The 25764-nt window shown below is 47.4% G+C and overlaps 1 protein-coding gene across 2 annotated transcripts in view; it reads left to right on the top strand.

The window, feature by feature from the left end:
* Positions 1 to 25764, top strand: part of LOC128406134 (probable helicase senataxin) — a 177508-nt gene that overhangs the window by 133149 nt on the left and 18595 nt on the right. For both annotated transcript variants that reach the window (XM_053373158.1, XM_053373157.1), the window contains 6 exons: positions 2949 to 3116; positions 18856 to 19003; positions 19922 to 20023; positions 22037 to 22152; positions 22808 to 22879; positions 23896 to 24048. In XM_053373158.1, coding sequence (XP_053229133.1) covers positions 2949 to 3116; positions 18856 to 19003; positions 19922 to 20023; positions 22037 to 22152; positions 22808 to 22879; positions 23896 to 24048 — 759 coding nt within the window. The remainder of the gene's footprint in view (positions 1 to 2948; positions 3117 to 18855; positions 19004 to 19921; positions 20024 to 22036; positions 22153 to 22807; positions 22880 to 23895; positions 24049 to 25764) is intronic.

Genomic DNA, 25764 nt, shown 5'->3' on the forward strand with positions numbered 1-25764 from the left:
GTGGGGGAACTGGTACTGATCCTCCGCTGCTCCCTTGGGAGTCCCCGCTGGTCCCTTGTTTCTGGAGCGTCCCCCCTGGGACCCCCCTTGCCCTTACCATAGGCGCCCCCTTCTGGGAATCTTCTGATTCGCTGGAGAAGCTCATGGAATCTTTCGGGTCACTGTCATACTCCCCTACGCTCCCCTCTGATTCCTCTCCTCCGCTCTCTATTTGCTCTCTCCCCTGTGCTTCTGCTCCTGAGCCTCTGACAATCACGTTCCAAAAAAATTATATCCAAATGACAAAGGTCCAAAATTATATCCAAGTGACAAAATCTCAGAGGCAAAATTCCCAAAAAGATGAAGAAAAAAACAATAAAAACAAACGCAGAACCCTTCACTGGACTAAAAAGGCACAAGTCACTTCTCAGTATTATATCCCTCAGTATTATATTCCTTCGCCATGAAAAAAATCAGAGAAAAACAAATTGTAGTATCTCGTTCCTTCCACTAGGGTAACAGACAGTTCCTTTAATATACACAGTTTTAGACTTAAAAGTTCCCAATACATAAAAAAAGGAAAGGAAAAAAAGGGGGTTCCCAATTGTAATTAATATGCTTAAGTGACAGAGACAGCTATAATCCTATTTAGCATTAAGGATTCCCATAATAAAGTCTAAAAAGACCTTTATCCACTGTTTCCACCTAACCGTCGTTCCAATAGAGTTTTAATAATGGAGTCAGAAGCTCCTTTTCCATTTCAATGTTCTTTGTTCTTTTAAAAGTGAAAGTAACAAAGCACTTCTATGTTTCCCTCCGTTGCATCAAAGACCACAAACTTCTTCAATCTTAACTTTCTGCTCTCCCTTTCTAACTTTAGCAGTCTTAAAACTTTGTAGCTTCTTAAAGAGTTACTTTTAAATAAAGTTCTAGGAGAGAAAGAAATCAGTAACCGCCAGTGGCAACTCACTTTCCCTTTCCAGCTCTGCGCGCCGCGTTACGTCTATCCTGATTCCAGATGACAGCTGAACTCCAGATTTTTCTCTTTATATTTCGAATCTTTCCTTGATTTGTTACCATGAAATTATAATCCAATTAGGTCCGAATTTCTTCTATTTGAGAATGGAGCGCTTCTCTTGCAAGCTCAGGGCTTCGCTTTTCGGGTGTAGAAAATGGCTTCCTGTAGCCTGCAACCCCGCTCCACCGTTCTCTTCGCTCCTTTTGGAATTACCTGACGGCCGGGCGGGCTGCTCCTGGCTTCGCTGGGAACCTGTCACTCCGGGTGACCCCCCAGAGATTAAATTTGGGGGCTACTGCGCCCTGTAGCACCCCTTTTCGCCCGAAATAGCACAGGATTCTCCTCACGGAAAAATCCTTGCTTGCGGCAGGATCGCGCTCCACCGGAAGTCCCTCCAGGCCTCTCTGACTGGCACTTGCAAGTCTGCCTAGGCCACACACACTGTCCCCAGTGTGCGTACATTCCTCTGTACGCAGGAGAACTGCGACATACATCCAGTGGAGCTGTATGCATGCTTAGCAGAGTTCTGCAAGAAGCGAGGCTGTGTAGGCGTGTGGCATCACGAAATTTATTAATTTACAGCAAATCAAAACAACAAAACATGACTGGTGTGAGCAGTGTCTCTCACACACGTCTTCTCTGTCCGAAAGCAGAGAACAAAGAGCAGAAAAATAAAAACACAGAGAACGGAAGTTCTCTTGTCTGAGTTTCTGTTCCCACACTTCCAGCAGTGTGGAATGTAAATAAGGATCACATGATCCAGCAATGCGAGAATGAATTAGAGACACCCAGGCCTTGCCCTTCACTGGCCTTGCTTTGCACCCTCCTTGAGTGGTGGTGGTGTTATCTGCCTGGTTGGGATGTGTCCTTGAGCTCTGATCAAGCCTCTTGCTTGCCTGAATTTGGGAGGAGAGTGGTGTCTTGAATGTGAGGAAAGGTAAAAGCCACCATGTTTGCGTTGCTCACTTTTGTCCCTGCCATGTGGCCCTCAGAATGTTGTTCTGGAAGGAATGTGGCCCTTGGACTGAAAAGGTCCCCCTGCCACTACCCAGTGCATAATTCCATCTACACCTTTTTTGTCTCCTGTTTGGCTGTATCTCACATGGATGTGAAATTTAGCTGCTTGGGAAATTCACTGAGTCCCACCTGTCTTTCCATAGCCAAAATTAAGCTTGAGCGCACATTACCTGTCTTAAGCCAACCTTCCCCCAGCCTGACACTCCCCAGGTGTTTGGGGCTACAACTCCCATCACCTCCAACCATTGGCCGTGCTGGCCAGGGCTGATGGGACTGGTAGTCCAAAACATCTGGTTGGCACAAAGCTGATGAACATCAGCAGCAGTCTTCCACAGTCTCCTCCTTCGTCTTCATTTATTTATTCAATTTATATCCCACTCTTCCTCCTGAAAGTTGAACTTGGGCCTTAGGAGAGAATGACATTGTGATAACATTCCTGTGGCAATTTTCTGCAAAATGAGAGGTCCATTGAAGAGAGACTTCCAAATCCTTGGGGCTTTTGTACCTCTGAAGTGAGGACAGATAACGCAGGGTCAGTTTGCACAAAATGCTAAACCAAACCATGGCTTAGTGCAAACTTGCAGGTGCTCAAAGAGGAGATGGTGGCTAGTTTGATTCGCCTTGAGGTCCTGCTACTGTGAGCTAAACCATGGTTTGGCTTGCATGTGTCTTCTGGACTTGGACATGTGGTTCAAACTTTAAGAGAGGCAAACCACAGGCTTAAGTTTGGAAAACTTGCTGTAGCCCAAACCAAGACCTAGCTCACAGCAGTAGAATACTGTAAGCAAAGCCATCACAGTCTCCTGTTCTGCGAACCCACATGCTCACACTAAGCCATGTTTTGGCATTGTATTAGTGTGAACTAGGTCACAGAAATCTTGGAACGGTCCGTTCTGGTGAGAGATGCACCTTTGTCCTCTCCTTTGCCCCACAGTCTTCGTACATGAAGGAGCTTAATGAAGATCAAAGGACAGCTATTGAAACTGCTTACACCTTTGTGATGAAGCTGCCTTCATTGCCCAAAGTTTGCTTGATCCATGGGCCACCTGGGACTGGGAAATCTAAGACTATCCTTGGGCTCCTTTACCGAATCCTCAGCAAGGTAGGTCAGGTTGGTAACACCCTGCATGTGCTGGTCCTTGTAAGATGTGTGAGAATATCGAGAAGGCTGGACAACAAATGGCATTCCAGTAATAATAATAATAATAATAATTAATAATAATAATATAATTTATTTGTACCCTGCCTTCCATATGCAGCTTCCAGCGTATATAAAGACGTAGTAAAACATTAAGCCTTAAAAAGCTTCCCTATACAGGGCTGCCTTCAGATATCTACTGAAGGTAATATAGTTACTCATCTCCTTGACATCTGATGGGAGGGCGTTCCACGGGGCGCCACTACTGAGAAGGCTCTCTGTCTGGTTCCCTGTCACTTCACTTCTCGCAGTGGGAACCGCCAGAAGGCCCTCGGTGCTGCTTCTCTGTGTTCATGCTGGATGATGGGGGTGGAGACGCTCCTTCAGGTATACTGGGCCAAGGGTGTTTAGGGATTTAAAGGTCAGCACCAACACTTTGAATTGTATTGGGAAACATACTGAGAGCCAAGGTACATCTTTCAGGACCAGTGTTATATGGTCTCGGCAGCCACTCCCAGTCACCAGTCTAGCTGCTGCATTCTGGATTAGTTGTAGTTTCCAAGTCACCTTCAAAGGTAGTCCTACATAGAGCGCATTGCAGTAGTCCAAGCAGGAGATAACCAGACCATGTATAACTCTGGTGGGACAGTGCGCAGGCAGGTAGGGTCGCAGCCTGCGTACCAGGTGGAGCTGGTAGACAGCCGCCCTGGACATAGAATTAACCTGGGACTCCATGGACAGCTGTGAGTCCAAAATGACTCCCAGGCTGCGCACCTGGTCCTTCAGGGGCACAGTTGCCCCATTCAGGAACAGGCTGTTGTGTGTCACATGCCTGTTTACTTTCAGCACTCGCTGGGAACTTCCATTTGCATATAGCTTTTGCTTTGCTGTTTTGCTGGACACGAAGGGATGCAGACATGTTTTCCTTTGTTCCTGAACTATGCTGAATAAATGCTGTACATTATGCTTGCACATCTCTCTGTCTGCCTCTTCTGCTGTGAGGTGATTTACACACTCTGCTGACAGAGCGTGCATGGGTCTCTAAACGTATCTGAGGCTTGTGTCACTGTTTGATGCTGTTCCAAGGGAGACCGGCTGCCAACTGGTGGCTGGAGTCAGCTGGGGGCCTGTCTGATGCCTGCCTGATGCCCCCGACTCCTGGCAGTATCCCAACAAAAGGGTTTCGGGCCTAGATCCATGGCGCTTACAGGAGAGTAAGACTGCTGATGGCTCCCAGCAGAGACAGAGGTATGTGAAGCTGATTGTCCCGGCCACAGCTAGAAGGCTTTTGAAGTCTGTGCCAAGAACCAATTAGGCCGGAGAGAGAAGCACGCTATGTCTGATTTACGACGTGCTTAAGATAAGGCTGATTGTAAATTGTATCCAGTTCCAAGGCTTGCATGAAGAGCAGGAATGGATCTTTTACAAGCCTCAGATGGGGTTCCGTGCCCAAAGCTTAATGGCCACAGTTATCAGACCTGGGCAAGGTACTGCAAGGGCCAGTTGAGAAGGCTTGGTGTGTGGCACACTGTTTCTGAGGACCCCCAAGCACCTCTGATTGATGCATGGGTTGTACAAGATTCAAGAGCCATGGGGGTAATTCTGCTCTCAGTAGCTCCAGAAGAGTTAATTACCCTGGCTGGCAAGACCAGCTCGCGTGAGATGTGGGAGGGGCTTCAGGCCTCACATCTCCAACAAGAAGCTAGGTCTGTGTTGCTTTACTTCAAAAAGCTGCAGAAGAAGTGCTTGGAGCCGGGGGGGGGGGGACCTCAGAAGTCATGTCCTAGAGTTACAGAAACTCAGACAGGAATTGACTCAAAGAGGTTTCAACATGCCAGAATCTCTGTTTGCAATCCTTATCCTGGATTCTTTAGATGTGAGCTGCCGCGCTGGCAACTCTTCCTGTGCAGGAGCTCACTGCTTCAAAAGTTTTGGTGACCTTGCAAAACGAATATGATTGGAGGAATGCAGCTGAACCAGCTTGTGTGCTTCAGGGGGAGCAGTGTGGCACAGCATTCCAGCCTCCAGGGGGAGCCAAGGCGTTGGCAGCTGTGAAGTGCTGCAACTGTGGAAATCAAGGTCACATTCAGTGTCATTGCCCAAAGGCTGGAGGGAAACAAAAGAAGAAGCCTGCAGATGGCCAGAAGCAGGGGGGCAAGAAACCCAAGCTGGTGAAAAACAAGGCTTTGTTTGCTGGAACTGCTTCTCCAAAGGCCAAAGGCAGATTGGTTGTGGATTCAGGAGCGTTGACGCACGTAGCGAAGGATCGGCATCTGTTTATTTCCTTCACACCTCAGGATGGGGAAATTCAGCAGGCTGATGGTAAGACTCTGAGAGTTGCAGGAGTCGGGAGAGTGAAACTGGCAAGTCTGCATACAATCATCAGCAAAGTACTTTTTGTTCCAGATTCTGCAGACAATTTGCTCAGCATCCCACAGCTGACTGAGCAAGACTTTGAGATTTCTTTCAAGAAGGGCATCTGTGTCATCAGGAAGGGCAAAGAGGACATTTTGCATGCAAAGTTTGTTGATGGCTTGTTCTTGATAACTTATGATGACAAAGCTGTTGGTGTGTCTAATGTTGAATCTTGTTGTGTTGCACAAACTAACAAAGTTCTTCATGCAGGATGATAACTTATGATGACGAGGCGCACCGAAGATTTGGTCAAATGTCTTGGCAGGCACTGGCCAAAATGCCTGGGTTGGTTCAGGGTGTGAACATCAAGCCCTGTAAGTTTCACATGAAATGTGTATCTTGTGCAGAGAACAAGGTGAAGGTTGCTCCAAAAGGCAAGGTGTCTAGCAGACAGGCTTCCAAACCCTACCAGCTAGTCCACACAGACCCGGTTGGTCCACTTGCTCCCTCTTTGGGTGGAGCAAGGTACTTCATGGTTTTAATTGATTCTTTTTCTAGGTACATTCATGTGTTTATGCTCCAGCAGAAGTCAGAAGTGTTTCCTAGGTTCAAGGCGTTCTGTGCTTGGTTGGAGAATGCTCACAGTAAACGCATTGGCTGTTTGTTTACTGATCGAGGCGGTGAATTCACTTCTCAGCAGTTTGAAGCTTTCCTGACTGAGAAGGGACTCCAGCACGACCTCTCAAGTCCCAGATCTCCATGGATGAATGGACTTTGCGAGTGGGCAAACCAAACTTTGCTGCAAGGCCTAAAAACCTTGTTGCATGATGCCAATCTCCCTGAGAAATGTTGGGCGGAGTCTTTGAATAGTTTTGTTTATACGTATAATAGGAGACTGTCATCGCCTATTGGTTGTGCTCCCTATGAGAAGATGTTTGGTAAGAAACCTTACGTCAAGCACATGAGAATCTTTGGTTCTGACATGTGGGTCCGCACCCCACAGAGCAGCAAGCTTGGGAAGCGTGGGGCACATAGTTTGTTCATGGGGTACGAAAAAGGTGCATACAGGGTATTCATGACTGACTCTAAGACCATTAGGGTCCCAAAGCGTGTTGAGTACAATCCCAAATGGGGGGGAGGAATGTGGGATTTTTTCAGAGTCACTCAGAGGAGGATGAAGATGATGAGGTAGAAGAGGAAGCTGAGGATGATGATCAGAATTCGGATTCCAGCTCAGTGAGCAGCGCTGGTGCTGCTGTCAGCGACAGTGATGACGCAGCAGACTACAAGAGCGCAAAGGCCTCAGTCAGACCATCTGATGCGTCTGACATTGGACTGGAAGAACCACTGTTCACCATTGGCCACTTTTCTCCTAAGAAGGAGGTGATGAGTGCAGAAGACTTGCGTCTAGCACGCAGATCTGAAAGGGCCACAAAAGGCAAACCTCCAAAGGGATTTGCTGATGAGTTTGCTAAGACAGCAACTGCTGTTCTTGGTAGCTCAGAAAAGGTGTGGGAACCTTCAAGCTTCAAAGAGGTCCAGGAGTTAACCTCGAAGGATGCTGAACCATGGCTTAATGCCATGAAGGCTGAAGTTGATTCCTTGAATAGGAACCAAACCTGGGAGCTGGTGCCAACAGTCCCAGGAATGAGGCTGGTTGGCAGCAAATGGGTCTTCAAGGCCAAGACAGACCAGAATGGCAAGGTTGTCAGGCACAAAGCCAGACTGGTCGCCAGAGGTTTTTCACAGATACCAGGACAGGAATACCACGAGACCTACTCACCCACCGTCAAGTATGAGAGCATTAGACTACAGTGGTACCTCGCAAGACGAATGCCTCGCAAGACAGAAAAGTCGCAAGACGAAAGGGTTTTCCGTTTTTGAGTTGCTTCGCAAGACGATTTTCCCTATGGGCTTGCTTCGCAAGACGGAAACGTCTTGCAAGTTTGTTTCCTTTTTCTTAAAACCGTTAATACAGTTGCGACTTGACTTCGAGGAGCAACCCATAGCACGCGGTGTGCGTCTCCGTAGGGGCAAGAATGCGTGAAGGCGGGTTCTGAGGAAGAGGGAGCTTTGTTTCGGCGAAAAATAGCAAGGCGCGCACACTTCCCTCCCCACAACTCCCAGTTAGGGAGGCCAGGCTCCGGGGCTCTTCAGACGGGGCTCCTTCCTTCTCCCCCCCAGCGCCCCGGCAGTGACAAGAGCGCCTGCCCGGGCCCTCCGGCACTCGCCCTGCGAGGGGCGCCCCCTACCTGCATCTCCGCGCTTTCCAACCCCGCGACGTCGACGGCTGTGGCAAGTTTGCCTCTCGGTGTGTGTGCGTGCGAGTGTGTGTTCTCCTCGCCCCGCTCAAGTTAGTCCCGGCGCAGCGCAGGCAGCAGGTGAATCGCCCTTTGGCAGCGCGGAAGGTCAAGGTCAGCTTGGGAGCCAGGCAAGGTCAGCTTGGGAGCCACCGGGGACGCGTCCCCGCGCTCCTCTCCAACGGGCTGGATGTGCCCCTCTCCGCTCGCGCGCTTTTGGCTGGCTGGCCGGCTGCAGCAGCAACAGGAGCAACAGGCATCCACCGTCGCTGACGCTCCCTCCCTCCCTCCTGCCCGCGGCGGGCGGCTGGCTGGCTGGGGCTGGATGCGCCCCTCTCCGCTCGCGCGCTTCTGGCTGGCCGGCTGCAGCAGCAAAAGGGGCAATAGGCATCCACCGTCGCTGACGCTCCCTCCCTCCCTCCTTCCCGCGGCGGGCGGCTGGCTGGCTGGGGCTGGATGCGCCCCTCTCCGCTCGCGCGCTTCTGGCTGGCTGGCCGGCTGCAGCAGCAACAGGGGCAATAGGCATCCACCGTCGCTGACGCTCCCTCCCTCCCTCCTGCCCGCGGCGGGCAGACAACTTTTAGGCCGGTAGGAGTTTTGACTACCGCGGCGACAGCAGCAGCAGCAGCAAGACGGCGCCGACTGTAGTGCAAAGGGTCGGAGCAAGGCGAGCCGAACCGATCCCGGGGGCTCAGGCAGCAACCTCCGCCCCACCTCCCCCCACGCCCCGCACCCGCCTCTCCCTCCCTCCCAAGCACCCCCCTTTTTTGAGGTTTTTGAAGACTTTGGTGATTTTTGAAGCTTTTCCAAAACTTTCCCGACACCGTGCTTCGGAACGAATTAATTTTGTCTTGCGAGGCACCACTGTAATGCTCAAGATTGTTGCAGAGGAGAAACTGCACGTTTCTCATCACGATGTGAACACAGCTTTTTTTGTACGGGATTTTGGGGGAGGAGCTGTATATGCTTCTACCTGATGGAGTGCAGGTACAGAAGGGAATGGTCTGTAAACTACGGAAGTCCCTATATGGCCTCAAGCAGAGTGCCAGGTGTTGCGACACAAAACTCACTGAGACATTGCTTTCTCTAGGTTTTCACCAAGGCATGTGTGTTTGTCAAAGAGGAGGGGCAAAACAAACGGTATTGTTTATGTTTTTTTGATGACCTTCTTTTGTTTTGGAAGAATCAGGCTTTGTACCAAAGCACCCTAGCTTAGCTGAAGGAGCACTTTGACATGAAGGATCTTGGTGTGGTATCCAACTATCTTTCTCTGCAGGTGGAGAAGGACCAAACAGGTAATTTTCTGGTACACCAAACACAGAAAATTGCTGGTGTATTAACCAGGCTGAATTTGGTTGATGCAAACCCAGCAGAAACACTGGTGGTGACAGTCCCCCAGCCCCCCTGAAACGGTACTTCTGTCTTGTCAGGATTCAATCTCAATCTGTTAGCCACCATCCATCCTCCAACCGCCCCCAGACACTCACACAAGACATTCACCCCCTTCACTGGTTCTGGTTCTCTAGCTGTCTCAGTGATTGTTTCATCGCCCTCAGCTCTGGAGAACATCACGGGGCTGTCCGGGCTCCATTCAGTTGGAGCGCTTTGGAGCCAGACAGTCGATAGCCCTGGTTAACTCTGCAGTCCACCAGGGAATCCGCTGAAAGGCCATCAACATGGGATAAAACATTCCCTACCACTCTCTGGAAACCATTTTGTGAGGAGTGTGTGTGGTTGCTCACGAAGATAACAGCCAGGACTCCCACCTGTCTTTTACAGGTTTTATTGAGTGCAAAACTATGTACAGTCCAGAGGTCCAAAATCAATGTCTGCCTCAATCACTAGCAGATTCCGGAAGTGCCTTTTTCCTGTTTGCCCTCCAGCATAAAAGCCCGGGAAAACCCCTCTCCCCCTCTATTCCTTACGTGTAATTCCCTGGCAAAAACTATGCGACAGAAGAGGCACTTCCAACTCCCTGGGAGCGGTGTCGTGGCTCATCTCAGCCTGACTGAGCCTTTGCATCCTCCCCCCCCCTTTCTCTTGCCATCCGTTTCTCCTAAAGGCTCGCTTTCACCAGACTCTGACAAGGTGCAGCTGCTCAACAAAGGAGGAGGCTGTCTGTACGTTCCTGTCTCTCTCCCCTCCCTTGAAGGCAGACCCCTGACACATTTGGATCCATTAAGTGGCGGGGGCGGACCATCCGAATCGGTCCCACCTCCCTGCAGAGGGGAAGGGTCGCGGAAAAGTGATGGATCGCAGACTTCCGGGGTGGTGCCATCGGCAATGGCGGACTCCCTCTGAACTGGAGGGACTAGCTCCGCGCAAAACGGGTCTTTCCCGCTACGGCGAAGCGGGGACCCTTTAAAAATCACAGGCGGATGAAGCCTGTGACCATGGGACTCGGCGGGCACCTTTAGCGCCCCCCAACCTGCAAAGGAACCCACTAACGGGCTCCGAAGCGAAGAGGGGGAAGTGGCGCGGTGCTGTGAGTCAACTGCTATTTCTGTGGAGCGAAGCCGCATAGCCGTTGCCGGAGAGCGCTGCCTTCTTCTTGGGACAATTTGGCTTCTAAAATAAGCACCCGTGAGTACTTGAACTTGGAACAATTGGACTTTAAATAAGGACTTGTGAGCAGAAAGGAATCGGTCTTAAAATTTATTTCAATTTGGTACTGAGACGGGAAGGTCTAAACAGGAAGTCAGCCTTCCGTTTCTTTGTAGATTGAATAAAGCAAAGACAACGTAAACTAGAGCTCAGAAAATCATCTCTAAAGGATTGGCTTTTATCATCTAAAATTGTTGAACCCCCCTTCGGTAGCAGGAGAACCTGCAGAAGTGAGTTTAAAGTAAAGTAACTTTCCATCGTCCTGATCCTGGAGCGGGGTGTCAGGACTGACGTTTGAAGCTCATTGACCAGAGACAAAAAAATTTTGACAGATAGCCAAAAGAAGAGAAACATAGTGATTCCATTGTTTCCTTCCGCATTTTAAAGGAACAAATATCGACAAAATATCTCAAAAAAAAGAAACTTTGTTGCTAGATTTGTCCTCAAATGAAAGAACAAATAGAAGTTTTCCCCCTAGAGGGAGACTGTGAAACTGTAACTAATTCCAGGGAGCTTACAGCTGTCATAGATTACAATCGTGGGAATAGACTTGTGACCTTGTAGGACAATGTATTCAGAAGCTCTGTTGTGCGCTTTTTATAAAACAAATGCCCTACTGGAACAATTACATGAGAAGACGAATTTGATGTCTGACTCGATCAGAAATTTTAAACAGGTAGTGGGAAATTTTAAACAGGCAGTGGGAAATTTGGATCAGGCAGTGGGAAAATATATGGAGCCCACCCAGGAATTAAATCAGGAGTGTGTCCTGACAGAACAGCTGAGAGAAGAGGATGCTGCTGAATCCTGGGCGCCAGAGATGGAGGGAGCTGCGGACCTGCAGGAACATGAGCCTTTGGACTTGACAAATGAACTTGGAAAAAACCAGACTTGGGAAGATAAAGCTTGGACTGGCTTGGAAATGGGGGGATGTTTGGACTTCCCGAGTCTGGCAATGGGCCGTGAGAGGTTTGGAGCTGTGGGGGCTCTCAATTTTGGAAGGATTTTGAAACACGTTTTTAAATACCACACGGAGTTTAGTTTGGACTATAGAAAAGGGGCTGATTTGTTGAAAAGGGTCAAAAACATCACTGAGCTGGAGTTCCCACGAGTGAAAGGAGAATATGAAGAAGAGCCGCGGAAGGGACATGGAAGAGACTTAAGGGCCTCGGATATAAGGTTACCAGGTTAATGCGCCAGATCAATGGGATAAAAAGGACTGACAAAACCCGGGACCAGGAGGAAGGGACGCTGGATGAAGATTGGATTGTCTTTATTTCTTTTTTTTTGTTACTAGGATTGTTTTATAAAATTGATGAATGTTAGAAGGATGTTGAAATGAAATGGCTTGGCCCTAGCAAAAATGTTTAAAGAATTAGGAAAGAATATTATGGTTATCAGAAGTTGGTAAAAATAAGACTTAAGCTTTAAGTTTGAAGGTTTTCTACAAGATAAGATGATAATAGATTAAGGCAATGTAATGAAAGATTAGGATAAATAAAGAGGGAAAGGATTTGCTGAATTAATAAATTGAATTGGAATACAAAGGAGGGAGGTGTGAGGAGGTCCAGGAAATAAGCAAATGAAAGATAAGCAAAGAAAAGATGGAATTGTTTTTAACTATTTTTGTATTTTTCTTTTTTTCTTTTTTCATTTTGTAACACTTTAAAAACCTTAATAAATATCTTTAATAAAAAAAAAGGAAAAGTGATGGATCGCAGAAAAGTGAAGGATCGCAGGAAGTGATCCGACCATGGCACTTCTTTTGTTTTTGCTTTTACTTAGTGTTGGGATTCAACTGCTGGAAGTTGCCCTGGGGCCGCCTGCAAGCCCCTGAAACTCCGAGTGTCCTCCAATGTGTGCAGCACTGAAAAAGGCATCTCCCTTCTTCTCCAGGGTGCTCCAGCAACATAAATCAGCTTGATTTATGCACACTATACTTCTAGCGTTACGCAGCAACAAGCGTGGGACTTTGTAGATCTAAGCTACTATTTATTTACACTCTATATACAGACTGTTAGGATCGTCCTACTCACGTGTAGGACACTGGCAGAGACACATGCCTGACTGGCATGTTCTCTCCCTCCTGGTCAGTCGTTCGGGAGCTTCAAAAGCTTTCTTCAGCCCAAACATCACAGTGGCTGATACCAAGAAGCATCAGCACACTTAGGGATCCTACAGAGTATTTGCAGTTTGCATAACAGAACTCAGTAGCACAGCATTTTGGCTAATCTACTTTTATTTACATATAATACTTCCTCTTTCTCATCAGACAGCAAAAAGAAAAAGAACAAAAAACAATAGTCCCACTTCACGGAACACAGTAACATAAACATCCTGTCTCCGTCACTTCCCATACTGTGGAATGAAAACGTACACCATCATGTGATAGACAACAATCCCATGACTGCAGACACGGAGCAAGAATCCTAACATCCTCCCCCGATGCATGAGCAGTGTTGTAGTCATCAGTGTAACTGCAACAACCATACAGATGTCATACACACAGTATACCCCTGTACCATCCGTTCCACCCTTGGAACTACATGCAACTGGATTGGCCTTGGGCCTTACCATCTTGCACTTCTGACTAGTCTTGGCGTCATAGTTCTCCTGACTATCAAGAAGTTTCACACCTGGCTTTGTTGGGACTCGAACCCTAGCCTCGTTCCTCTCTGAGGAATCGGTGTTGGCACACATGGCCTTTGGACATGGTTCAGCTTTCTTCTCCAAGGAAACAGTGTCTACCCTTACAGCCTTTGGGTGTGGTTTCCCGTCCTTTGAGGACAAACCCTGTATCCCTTTCAAGACTTCGGATTCCAAGACCTGTGTCGAGCCACTAGCCACAGCTAAAACTGCAATAGCTGTGTTAGCAAACTCCTGAGCATACCTGGTGGTAGCTGTCTCAGATCTGTACACCAGGCGCATGTCTTTCACTGTATCAGTGGAACTCGCCTCACTTTCAGCATCAGCAGTAGACTCAGTATCTGAGTCTGAAGCAATGGGGTTGCCTTGGAAAACACACACATTTCCTCCCCATTTTTCACTGCACTCAACATCCCTCGTGAGTAAAATCATCTTGGCATGAGGTCTCAGTACTTTGTACAAGCCACCATACCCGAGGAAGAATCTATGCTTCCTGCCTTGTGACGTCTGCACCCACATGTCAGACCCATCTGTTGGTCCCTTTGCACATCTTGGGTTTACCTTGTCGCAGTCCCTAGCAGAACTTTTGTCTGAATCCAGGGAAAGGCCTTGCAAACTATGTTTGCTGAGCGTGTCACTCTGTTGCCTCTGAATCCATACATCAGAATCTCCATTACCAATAGGGTGCCTTTGTAAGATACCCATATCGCCTCCTTCCTTTGCTTTGTCCTGAGCACATTTGGTACACCTGACCATCTTTGTGTCAGACACCAGCAACCTGGAAGACCCATGCACACATCCTGCATGAAAAAGATGGTTATCAGACATGGCATCACTTGTCTCTCCAACTTTCCCACCATCCCCCATGTTAACATCACAACATAGTAAGAACAAGCCATTTATAATGTCGCTTTCGTTCTTCTGGATGGTTGCACGCTGTTTGTTGACATAAACAGAACATCCAGGCTGCATCAGCTGGGCTTCTCAACCTGGAATGAAAAACACATTAGACATCACAACTTTACAGCTTTTCGGTTCCACGATCCCGGTGCTATGTACCTCCAAGAAGTCTCCACCCGACTGGTGGATCAGACCCTTCTGTGGTGTACACGCGGTGAACCAGTTCCATCTTCCACAAAGGTGTTTCTTTGCCTCAGAATCTAGCACAAAAGATTCTTGCATCTCTGTACTGGAACAGCTAGTCACCATATCTGCGCTGCATCTTTGCATCTCTGGCCTTGCTTCATGTCCCCTGTTGGAAACGCTGCAAATGTTCCTGACTTTTGAACTCTGTCCAAACTTCTCACAGGAAAAACTTTCCACTGCTTCAAACACAGCAGTGCCACCTGCTGGTTGCAGTGAAGATTGGGATGACATGGCAGTCAACTCCCCTTGCTACTCCTGCTTTGGAGATTTCTCGCCCTTAACAGGAACAGGAAACACCCCCCTTGTGCATTCTTCCTTCAAAAGCCTCTCTTCTGTGAAGCTTTCAGTGTCAGGAACGCAACCCTCTCTGGGATACTGTATCAGCTTTCCCTGGGGTATTACTTCTGGCAGTCCGCTCAGCAATTGCCTCCCACTGCGTGTGGGCGTCGGAGACAGCAAATCTAGCCCTCTGAACCTCTCTGGCATCCCGTTTAGCAGCCCCCGCCATCTTGAAGTGTCCATCGTGTGACGCAGCTTCAATTCCTGCTGAACATACACACTGTCTGGCATAAGACACAGCCTTTGTCTCAAACTGCCTTTTCAGTTCTGGGAACAAAACAACCCGCCCGCCCCGCCCCCCCCCAATTCTTCCCAGGCCTTTTGCCTTGTCTGCTATTATGCAGCTTCATCGGGGGACTTACTCCCCCATAGCTTCACAAGTCTTGCCGCAGCACTCCTCCAGCTTTCACTTTCTGCCACTACCCATTCTCTGCTCAGGGAATGATTCAGAAGCATCGGGAAATGTCCTCCCTTTGTAGCACATAAATCAGGGCTACATTCTTGGCAAAGGCTTGCAGCACCAAGCAGCTTTTCTCTCTCTGTCGAAAAGCAGCTTTTCCCATTTCCTCTACGTAACTTAGGGAGTGGGATAAAAATATCTGGCAGGGAAGCCAAAGGGAAGCTGGAACCTGAAACCTAGAATCTGATTCTTCCTTTTTAACATATAAATCCATGCATATTCAGAATAGGAATCAACCACAATCAGGTAGTACTTGGCATTGCCTCTAGAGGGTGATAGAGGACCAATTACATCAGCATGCACCTGCTGAAAAGCTCTTTTGACTATTTTACTAGGCTTTCTGCCCTTTTGAGCCACAGTGACCTTTGTTTCTACACATCACACGTGTCACATCATTATTATCAACATCATCATTACATTTATTACCGTCAAATGAAAGTAAATACAGCCCATCTTCATTGTAGGCAAACAGAAGATCATCTCCATCCTTTGCGATGATGCACTTCTCCCTGTCAAAAGAAACACAGAAATCTTGTGCAGTTAGCTGAGAAACACTGAGCAAATTATAAGTCAGTCCCGGAACATATAGTACATTTTGTACTGAGGTCTGGATGCTTTCAAGGTATATTTTCCTAATGCCTTCACTTCGCAGACAACGTCCATCTGCCTGTTTGATGGTGTCATTCTGCTCCTTAAAGGTAACAAACAAACCTTTCTGACTACAGAGATGAAATGTCGCCCCCCCTATCTACCACAAAAGCATTATGAGTAGGTGAGGTGGTGCATTGCATGATCAAAGCAAGTGCCTGGGTAGAGCTGGGCTTGGCACAATTCTTGCCTCCGACCCCTCCGCTCCTTGTAGCTTCCTTGGGCTTCTGGCGCTTCCTGCAGTCACGTTGCAGGTGGCCTTTCTCCCTACACTTGAAACACGACAGGGCTTTCAAAGCAACGGCCCCCTCTGCACCTTGCACCGCCGACAGGGGTGCTTTTGAGGCTTCGGCCTCCCCCTCATCAGCTACAAGCGCCATTTGGCGGTCAGACTCATTCAGAAGCATTGAACAGACTCTCTGGACTGTTAAATCAGCAGCTGGCAGAGCTCCAAGCTGCGATGCAACAACCGCATATGACGTATCCATGCTGTTGATTATCATAAAACAGAAAAGGGACTCCGGAAGCAGGACCTCCCTCTGCTCCAACTGGTCACACCGAAACTTCATCTGTGTAAGATGTTTTTGCAAATCTCCCCCAGTTCTCAGCTTCATATTGGAAAGCTTCTGGAAATATAATAGGGCGGATCCTGCGGCGATGCGAAGATGCGCTTCTCTTAGAGCAAGCCAGACTGCCTGTGCTGTCACCAAACCCTGGATATGGATCAGTTGGTTATCTGATACATGCAACATGATCACAGCCCTCACCTGTTTATTGGCATCACACCACCGTCTGGTTGGTACCTGTGGCATTGGGTCATCTATAACAAACCACAGTCTTTGTCGAAGCAAAAGCGCTTCCATTTTTACACACCATCCTGAATAATTATTGCCCATCAGAAGCAGACAGGACATCGTTCCGATTCCGTGCTTGGAATCCATCTTGGCTTTTACTTTATAGCCAAAAGCCTTTGCAGCATCAAACAGCAGCTAGCAGTCAGCAGCCATAAATTTCAACAAGCAGCTCGCTAATTCCAGTGGCAGCGCTCACTTCCCGAGGTTTTAATTGCCTCGTAAATCACAGTACTCGCAGCTCCCCACTCCTGGCTGGAATGCAGGTCTCTTTCTCATGGCTCATTGCAGCTTCACACCGTGCTTCTGTGCCGATCGGCAGGCTCCCCCCGGACGCAAAACCGGCGTCGCTGCTCCAGAGTGCGATGACCCTTTCCCAGCACTGGAAAAGGCATCTCCCTTCTTCTCCAGGGTGCTCCAGCGACATAAATCAGCTTGATTTATGCACGCTATACTTCTAGCGTTACACAGCAACAAGCGTGGGACATTGTAGATCTAAGCTACTATTTATTTACACTCTATATACAGACTACAGCATAATGGTGTCCGTTCTCTTCCGAGAGAACAGAAGAAGTGAAAGTACAGTCCAAAGTACATACAATGAAAGAGAGATAAGGCTGTCTTCCGTTCCCATAGTCTTCTCAGACAGGCATGTGATTTACAACAATCTCAAATGCAGCGACGGTGGAGTGAAATGCTGATTTTTAGCTCTTTCTTTTATTGCTTTATTATTTTACTATTTTTAAAGTCTGATTTTTTTGCTATTTTGTATGAATGTTTTATTTCACTCTATGTATATATTTTTAATTAAGCAGTATATAAAACATGTTAAATAAAAAAACAGAAAATGTGCAGGCACTGTTTTTCTTTGGACAGAAATGCAGTGGTTTGCATTACATACGCTTCAGGTTACATACGCTTCAGGTTACAGACTCCGCTAACCCAGAAATATTGCTTCAGGTTAAGAACTTTGCTTCAGGATAAGAACAGAAATTGTGCTCCGGCAGCGCAACGGCAGCAGGAGGCCCCATTAGCTAAAGTGGTGCTTCAGGTTAAGAACAGTTTCAGGTTAAGAAAGGACCTCCGGAACAAATTAAGTACGTAACCAGAGGTAGCACTGTAAAATGCTGGAGAATACTAAGCCTTCTAAATTGCTATGTATTGGGTCACACAAGGACACAAAAGATGCAAGGGGGGGGGGAAGTGACAACTCTAAATGGTTAAGGACTCCTTTTTTGTGTCATTTTCCTTTAAAAATAAATTTCAGAGTGCACATCTGGGGTGTATCTATAGGAGGCAGTGATGTTAAAAGAGGATTGGATAAATTCATGGAAGGGCAATCAATGGCTTCTTGCCATGATGGCTAGGCTATGCTCTGTTTCCATTGTCAGAGGCAGTAATCCTTCTGAATACTAGTTTCTTGAAACCACAGGAGGGGAAGGTGCTCGTATGCTCATGTTTTGCTCTCTGGTTTCCCACAGGCATCTGGGTGGCCCCCATGGGAACAGGATGCTGGACTAGATGGGTCATTGGAGTAGTCCAGCAGGCTCTTTTTAGTCCTACTTGGAATAGACCCTTTGAAATTACTGTGCATGAGTAACATACCGTAGGCCCCATAATTTTAATGTGTGCACTTTGAATAAAACTTAGTTGGTGCTATGTACTGAGTTGAATAGGATCCAAAATGCAGCAGTCTGATTGGTCCGCAGGAGCCACCCAATCCAGCTCCAGGTGGAAGTGAATCCGCAACCTGATTGGCCTACAGGAGAATCCCGGAATTAGCCAATCACGTGCGACCCATTGTTGAAATAATGTATATAAAGCAGACAGTTTGGGGGAACTTCCATTCCTCCTCACCACTATGAGCTGAATAAAGAGCATGAAATCCACACTCGACTCCGAGTATATTTCAGTTGGATATGACCCTTGGGCTTTAAAAAGGGACTTTGATCTGAAAAGGTGGAAGACGACTGCCCTGCATTATTGCACTTAACTTTTTCTCAGTCTTCTTTATGCCCAGAGTGCAGAACTAGAACTAATGGCTAAATATTAGAGGGTACTTCACAGGGGCAGGAGCTTTTCAAAAGTGCACAGGACTGCCTCTGGAGGTGGGCAGGCTTTCCATTACAGTGGGTCTTTTACCCAGCTATTTTTTCAGGGATGTTGTGGTTGCAGCCTGCATTTTAGACCCTTTGTCCGGCAGGGGATTGGACTAGATGACCTCTGAAAGACCCAACTTCAATTACCGTATGCACTCCTAGTCTGGGCATGACTATATGGTTGATTTGTTTCAATGGGTATATTCTAGGTATATTTTACAACCCTATGACTTTCCCTCCCCTTTAAATCTCCAGAGATCTGGGAAAGAGAATCCTGTAGAAAGCAAGATCAAGAGGAACCGTGTGCTGGTCTGTGCTCCGTCCAACGCTGCTCTAGATCACCTCATGAAAATAATGATTGTTGAGTTCAAGGAAAAATGTCAGGACAAGGAAAAGCCTTTGGGTATGATGAGTTCTTGGCCAGTTCTCATCTGTGGAATTCATAGCTGGAGGGAGCAATTGGCTTGGTCATAACTGAAGAATAAGACATTATTCCGCGTTTAAGTCACTTAGCCCCCCCCCCCACTGCCAGTATAGGTAGTGGGTGCTTTGCTTTTCCTAAGGCATTTGTCCTTGCAGAGAATCCATCTGAAATCCTTTGGGACAGGGTTGGATCTTGGTGGTGGACCATGTGTTTGGAATGCTGAAGGCCCCCAATCTAATCTCCCTGATGCCCTCTGTTTATCCTGTAGACTCCAAGCAAAGCCTTTCTTGTACATCCTTACACTTTTTAAAGGTTCTTTGGGATCCTTTTAGTGCTGCACTTACCTACTAAAAGCTTTGCTGCACTTATTTTTACTGGTTTTAGTGTTGTATTTTTATTTTGTTGTTTTGTCTTGTTTTCTGTAAGCTGCCCTAAGGGTGTCTGCAGCCAAAGAACCTTGACGAGGAACGAGTTTCCTAGTTAACTGTGCACTGTGTGAATAAGTAATTTTTAAAATCTGTCCTAAGACTTCCAGCATTTAGCATTTTAAGATACCCACGAGTTCCAGTGTTATGAGACAGAGGGAGAAACTTTTCTGTAGCCACTCTCTCCATGCCTTGCATAATTCTATAAACATCTGGCTTGTTGCCTCTTGCCTTTTCTCTAAACCAAAAAGTCCCAAATGTTACAACCTTTCCTTGTAGGGGAGTTGCTGTATCCCCTTGGTCATTTTGGTTGCCATTTCTTGAACTTTTTCTAACTGTTATTGAGGATGTGCAAGATACAGATTTCAGGATTTGCTAAGCAGATCAAAAGTATTTATTTGCCAAATGTCTTTCTAGTTTAAAAAAGCTAGCTGTACTTCAGCAGGGCTCTAAGTGTCTGCTTCACACCCAGGAAACTGTGGTGACATCAACCTGGTGAGGCTGGGGGAAGAAAAATGGATCAGCAAGGACGTACAGAAATTCAGTCTGGATGCCCAGGCCAATCGCAGAATGAGTGAGTAGTTTGTAAAGGGTTCCTCCCTCACACCATTTGCTCTCTCCTAATTAGTCTGCTTAACAGTGGGGTTCAAAAGTTGGTTCTTCATAGCCCCCAGTCTCTGTTCTATCTGGGACAGACCTTTCCCAGATTGTGAGCAGGGATGAAATCCCGTAACACCATCCTATCCCTCCCATCCTATCCTGGTCTGCAGCCAAAGATGTTTATTTTATCAAATATATACTCTGGCTTTTACTCTGGCTTTATCTAAGCATAATTCAACAAGAAAGCATCACACACAAAACAAAAAATATAACTGAAATCACTTCAGCTATAAAGTCTTCTTAAAAGTCATTCCCAGCAGTTTTAAATCAGTTTCGTAATTGGGGTATAACAGGAACCTCTGGGTTGTAATGTTAGTAGACCCATTGAAATCAATGGAGCTGACTGACACTGGATATTCTTATAAAGATTGGGTGTCACCCCCCACTCTGCTAAGCAGTAGCAAAATTCTAGGCGGTGTTCCAGGTGCTCACCCAGGATCTGTGTTCTTTTGAGAATCAAGGTGTGGCAGAGGCTTGTGTAGCTTTAAGAAATATGATTTATTCACATATTTACACCTGAGTTTAGATAAAGGGAGTCCAGATCTTACAGCATGGTTATCTCAAGAAGGGCTTGTTCCCTGTTCTCCCAGCCTGCCTGCTCAAGATGGAACTTTCTCTCTCCGCCTCCCTTTCTTCTTCCCAGCACACCTTGCTAAAGGCACTCTCTTCATGTTACCTCAAATACAGTCACCCAGGGAAGCCTTCTAAATCCCTGGTTACTGTTCACACCTCAGGACAGTGGGGAAGGACAGCTCTCTTGCATTGCCAATGGCCCTTAATGGCCCTGTATTGTTCATCATGCGAAAGGCGGGGCTGGATGAATCCCTAGCCGGAATTAAGATTGCCGGAAGAAACATCAACAACCTCAGATATGCAGATGACACAACCTTGATGGCAGAAAGTGAGGAGGAATTAAAGAACCTGTTAATGAGGGTGAAAGAGGAGAGCGCAAAATATGGTCTGAAGCTCAACATCAAAAAAACGAAGATCATGGCCACTGGTCCCATCACCTCCTGGCAGGTAGAAGGGGAAGAAATGGAGGCAGTGAGAGATTTTACTTTCTTGGGCTCCATGATCGCTGCAGATGGTGACAGCAGCCACGAAATTAAAAGACGCTTGCTTCTTGGGAGAAAGGCGATGGCAAACCTAGACAGCATCTTCAAAAGCAGAGACATTACCTTGCCAACAAAGGTCCGTATAGTTAAAGCTATGGTTTTCCCAGTAGTGATGTATGGAAGTGAGAGCTGGACCATAAAGAAGGCTGATCGCCGAAGAATTGATGCTTTTGAGTTATGGTGCTGGAGGAGACTCTTGAGAGTCCCATGGACTGCAAGAAGATCAAACCTATCCATTCTTCAGGAAATCAGCCCTGAGTGCTCACTGGAAGGACAGATCCTGAAGCTGAGACTCCAATACTTTGGCCACCGCATGAGAAGAGAAGACTCCCTGGAAAAGACCCTGATGTTGGGAAAGATGGAGGGCACAAGGAGAAGGGGACGACAGAGGACGAGATGGCTGGACAGTGTTCTTGAAGCTACGAACATGAGTTTGACCAAACTGCGGGAGGCAGTGGAAGACAGGAGTGCCTGGCGTGCTCTGGTCCATGGGGTCACGAAGAGTCGGACACGACTAAATGACTAAACAACAACAATTGTTTCTTAATGGCCATAGCTTGGCTTTGCATAGGCTAGCCCAGGAATTCCTCTGCAGCTTGTATATTCCCTTCATATCCCAAATAATCAAAACCTTACCATTTATTAATTTCTAGGGATCCCCCCCACCATATAACAATATAACAGTATAAACCCACAGTTTAATGAATGTCAGAAGCATTGAATTTCAGTGTGAGAATGGTAAGCAACCAAAGTTCCATTTTGAAAGTGGGATATCAATTTCTAAATTAAAAGCATTTGGTTGGATTCCTTAGGCCGAGCAGCCCTTGGGAAAGATCAAGACATCCACAAGCGGAAGAAAGAGATAGATCAACGACTGGATGCTCTTTCTTGCCAGTGTGCTATAGACGAAAGTCAAAGCAAAGAGAAGGTACTTGTTAGTTGCCATGTGTAATTTGACCAGGATTATTATATCCTACTCAGTCTGTCCAGTAGGCTGTGGTCTGAAACTGTAGTTCAGACATGCTCTTCAGTTAAAAGTGTGAAGGCTTGGAGGCACAGCGGATGGGCCGAAACCTGCTGTGGGGTAGTGGGGAGACACATGTTTTACTTGCTCAAATGCTCAGTCTTCAGTTAAAGTGGGGATCAAGTAGCAGGGAGGCTGTTCAGAACTTTTTTCTTTCTTTCCGTAAGCAGCCCTATATTGAGTCAGAAAATAGATCCATCTAGCTCAGGCTTCCTCAAGCTCGGCCCTCCAGATGTTTTGAGACTACAATTCCCATCATCCCTGACCACTGGTTCTGCTAGCTAGGGATCATGGGAGTTGTAGGCCAAAAACATCGGGAGTGCTGAGGTTCAGGAAGCCTGATCTAGCTCATTATTGTCAACATTGACAGGCAGCAACTCTCCAGGGTTTCAGACAGGGTTACCTGGCAGCCCTACCTAGAGATACCATTGGGGATTGAATCTGGGACCTTTTGCATCCAAAGTAGATGCTCTACCACTGAGCTATGCCCTTCCCCATGATTGGTTGAGTATTCATGTCAAAAACGAGTAAATTCCCACCCACCTCATCTTTCTTTCAGAAACAACAGTTAGAGCAGGAAACTCGCAGGCTTGCAGAAGAGAGCAAGAGGCTCACTGTTCAACTGAAGGAGGTATGAGTTTCATCACTAAGATGCTCTTAAAAACAACCTTGGTGAACTGCTTCATCTCATCATGCAAAAAAGTGCTTGTGTCTTGGATTAGCTCCAGCTAGGAAATCAGAATATCTCTCCTGTTAGTACAGATCACTGATTGTGCTGCTACTCTGTTGCACATCAGCCACGTGCCATTATCTCAGCCAAATCATAGACTAGGGTTGCCATAGGTCTGGGAAATCCTGGACATGTCATCTTTTGTTGGGCCAACATGCCCACCCCGGGGGATTTTTACATTTTAAAGGAAATGTCTGGGTTGGGGGGGGCTGGTTTGCTTGTTTGTTTGTTTGTGTTTGGCTTGGGCATGGGAGGCTTGGGCGCTGGTGGCTTTCTCCCACTTCCTCTTTCAGCTCTATGGACTGTATACAATTAATTTTTACCCACTTAGATTAATGAGCCTAATGGGCTCGTCATGTTCATTCACTGGATTGGATACAACCCTATGTGCTTTCCAAGCTGGGTTAGGGTAACTTTCCTCACCACCTCATGCCATAGAAGGTGAGGCTGTGGCTTGGTGGGCACCGAGAGAAATTCTAAGGGGCACTGTTGCATTCCTGAGCACCACATGGGTGAACACATACACCTTCATACGGACTCTAAGCAGGTATTTGGCTGTGTTTATCCTGAGTCATAGGAGCATTGGGAAGCTGCTTTATACTGAGTCAGGCCATTGATCTAACTTGGTCAGTATTGTTTGCCCTATCTGGAGATATTGGCGATTGAAGCTGACACCTCCTGCATGCAAAATGGGCACCCCTTCACAGAACTATGGCCTGTCATTTTAGCATCCAATCCAGTTCTTCTTCTAAAAGCAGCTGACTTCATCTTCAACCACACACTGAGCATGGACTTGTTTTGCCTGCCTGACCATGGCTGCTGTTGCAAAAACAAAACAGGCAGCTGAAAGAAAACTGGTCTCTGTCTAAAAATTAGGTGCTCTTAAAAAGGAAGTTCCTGGCTCTTGTCTTTCCCAGGTTTGTGGGCGATTGCAAAGCGACATGAAAACGAACATCATCCTGGAGTCTCACATCATCTGCTGCACACTGAGCACCAGTGGGAGCAGCCTGCTGGGTGCAGTATTCCAGCGGCTGGACTGTGATCCTCTGAGCTGCGTCATCGTGGACATGGTTAGTGGGGGATATAGGCGCTACAGTAGCAAGGGCATATTTGGGGCAGGAGGATGGAGGGTGTCTTTAGTACCTTTTACAGATTGCAGAAACAGCCCTGTTCACTTTGGCTGCCTTGTTTTGTATTTATACAAATGTTTCCCCACCACCAGACCCTCTTCTGACATTAAAAGCCCTCAAGGCAGCTTTTTTGTTTGATGTGTTTTGACTGTTTTTTGTGGTGTTGCCTGCTTTTTTCCTCTTTTTTATTTCAAGGCATGCATAGGTGGTTTGCCAAAGGGGGGTGGGTGGGCAGACGGGGGAGTCAGATCATTGCCAGTTTTTCTTTTGTGAAATAAGTATTTTCTTGTGTCCTTAACTGTTACTTACCGTATTTTTCGCTCCATGGGGCGCACCAGACCATAGGGTGCACCTAGGTTTTTTTGGGGGGGGGGATAAAGAAAAAATAAAATTATTTCCCCCCCCCCCCAGCTCCAAAGAGCAAAGAAGCCAAGACAGCGAGTGGGATCCATCCTGCTGGCTGTCTTGGCTTCCTCTTTAGCCATGTGCAACCTCTCCAGCCGGGAGAGGCTGTGCGCGGCTTCGTTTTTAGCCGTGGGGCTGGGGCAGGGGAACCCCCAAAACAGGTCCAGGAGCGGCGGCAAGATTGTGCGCAACCTCGCCGCCACTCCTGGAGCTTGCTGGGCTGGGGGCAGGGGAAGATCGAGCTTCCCCCGACCCCAGCCCCCAGAACAGACAGCTATCCGCAAGCCTTCTGAGCGCAGCGGGAGTTCCCGCCGGGCTCCGAAGGCTTGCGGATAGCTGCCTGAAGCCGGGGGAGCACAGCGGGAGTTGGCACTGCGCTCCCTGGGTTTCAGGCTGCAGGCTGCTATCCGGCTTCAGGCAGCTATCCGCAAGCCTTTGGAGCCCGGCGGGAACACCCGCTGCGCTCCGAAGGCTTGCGGATAGCTGCCTGAAGCCTGCATTCGCTCCATAGGACGCAGACACATTTCCCCTTCATTTTTGGAGGGGGGAAAGTGCATCCTATAGAGCGAAAAATACAGTAGATTTCCAAATCTGCCCTTGAGCCCAAAAAGGTTGGGGACTCCTTAGGAACATAGGAATGTGCCTTATACTAAATCAGACCGTTGGTCCATCTTGCTCAGTATTGTCCACACTGACTTACAGCAGCTCTCCGAGGTTTTAGGCAGGAATCTCTCCCAGCCTTACCTGGAGATGCCAAGGACTGAACCTGGGACCTTCTGCACACAAGACAGCTGCCTTCTGGAGGACATCATGTCAGCTACCCATGAGTAGCCTTAGGCAAGCCCCTCTCTGCAAGAACCTTTTACAAAATTACAGAAAGCTCTTTGCATGCTTATGGAAAATTGCTACATAAGTACTAAATAACATTTATGTCAGCGAAGCAGCTCCAGTCAAGCTCTAAGCCTGGGAGGCCATGAACCACTTGATCCAACCAGATGATCACCCGCTAATTCACCTGACCAGCCTAACCCTAATAGCATGTCACAGTGGGGAAAGCATCTCACCTAAATCCCTGATTGGCACTTGTTCTGTAGTGGTTGGTACCGTGGGCCTGGTGTGTGCATGAAGACAAAAAGAGAGAAAGAGGAGGCAAGCTGCTGTGCTTACTGATTAAATGTATTTTTACTGTTGCTGCTCTATACGTTTCAGAGTACATAACTCCCTTCAGGAGCTTTAAATGCTTACAAATTC

The sequence above is a fragment of the Podarcis raffonei genome, chromosome W (genome assembly GCF_027172205.1).
Source record: "Podarcis raffonei isolate rPodRaf1 chromosome W, rPodRaf1.pri, whole genome shotgun sequence".
In the NCBI taxonomy this organism is placed as follows: Eukaryota; Metazoa; Chordata; class Lepidosauria; order Squamata; family Lacertidae; genus Podarcis; species Podarcis raffonei.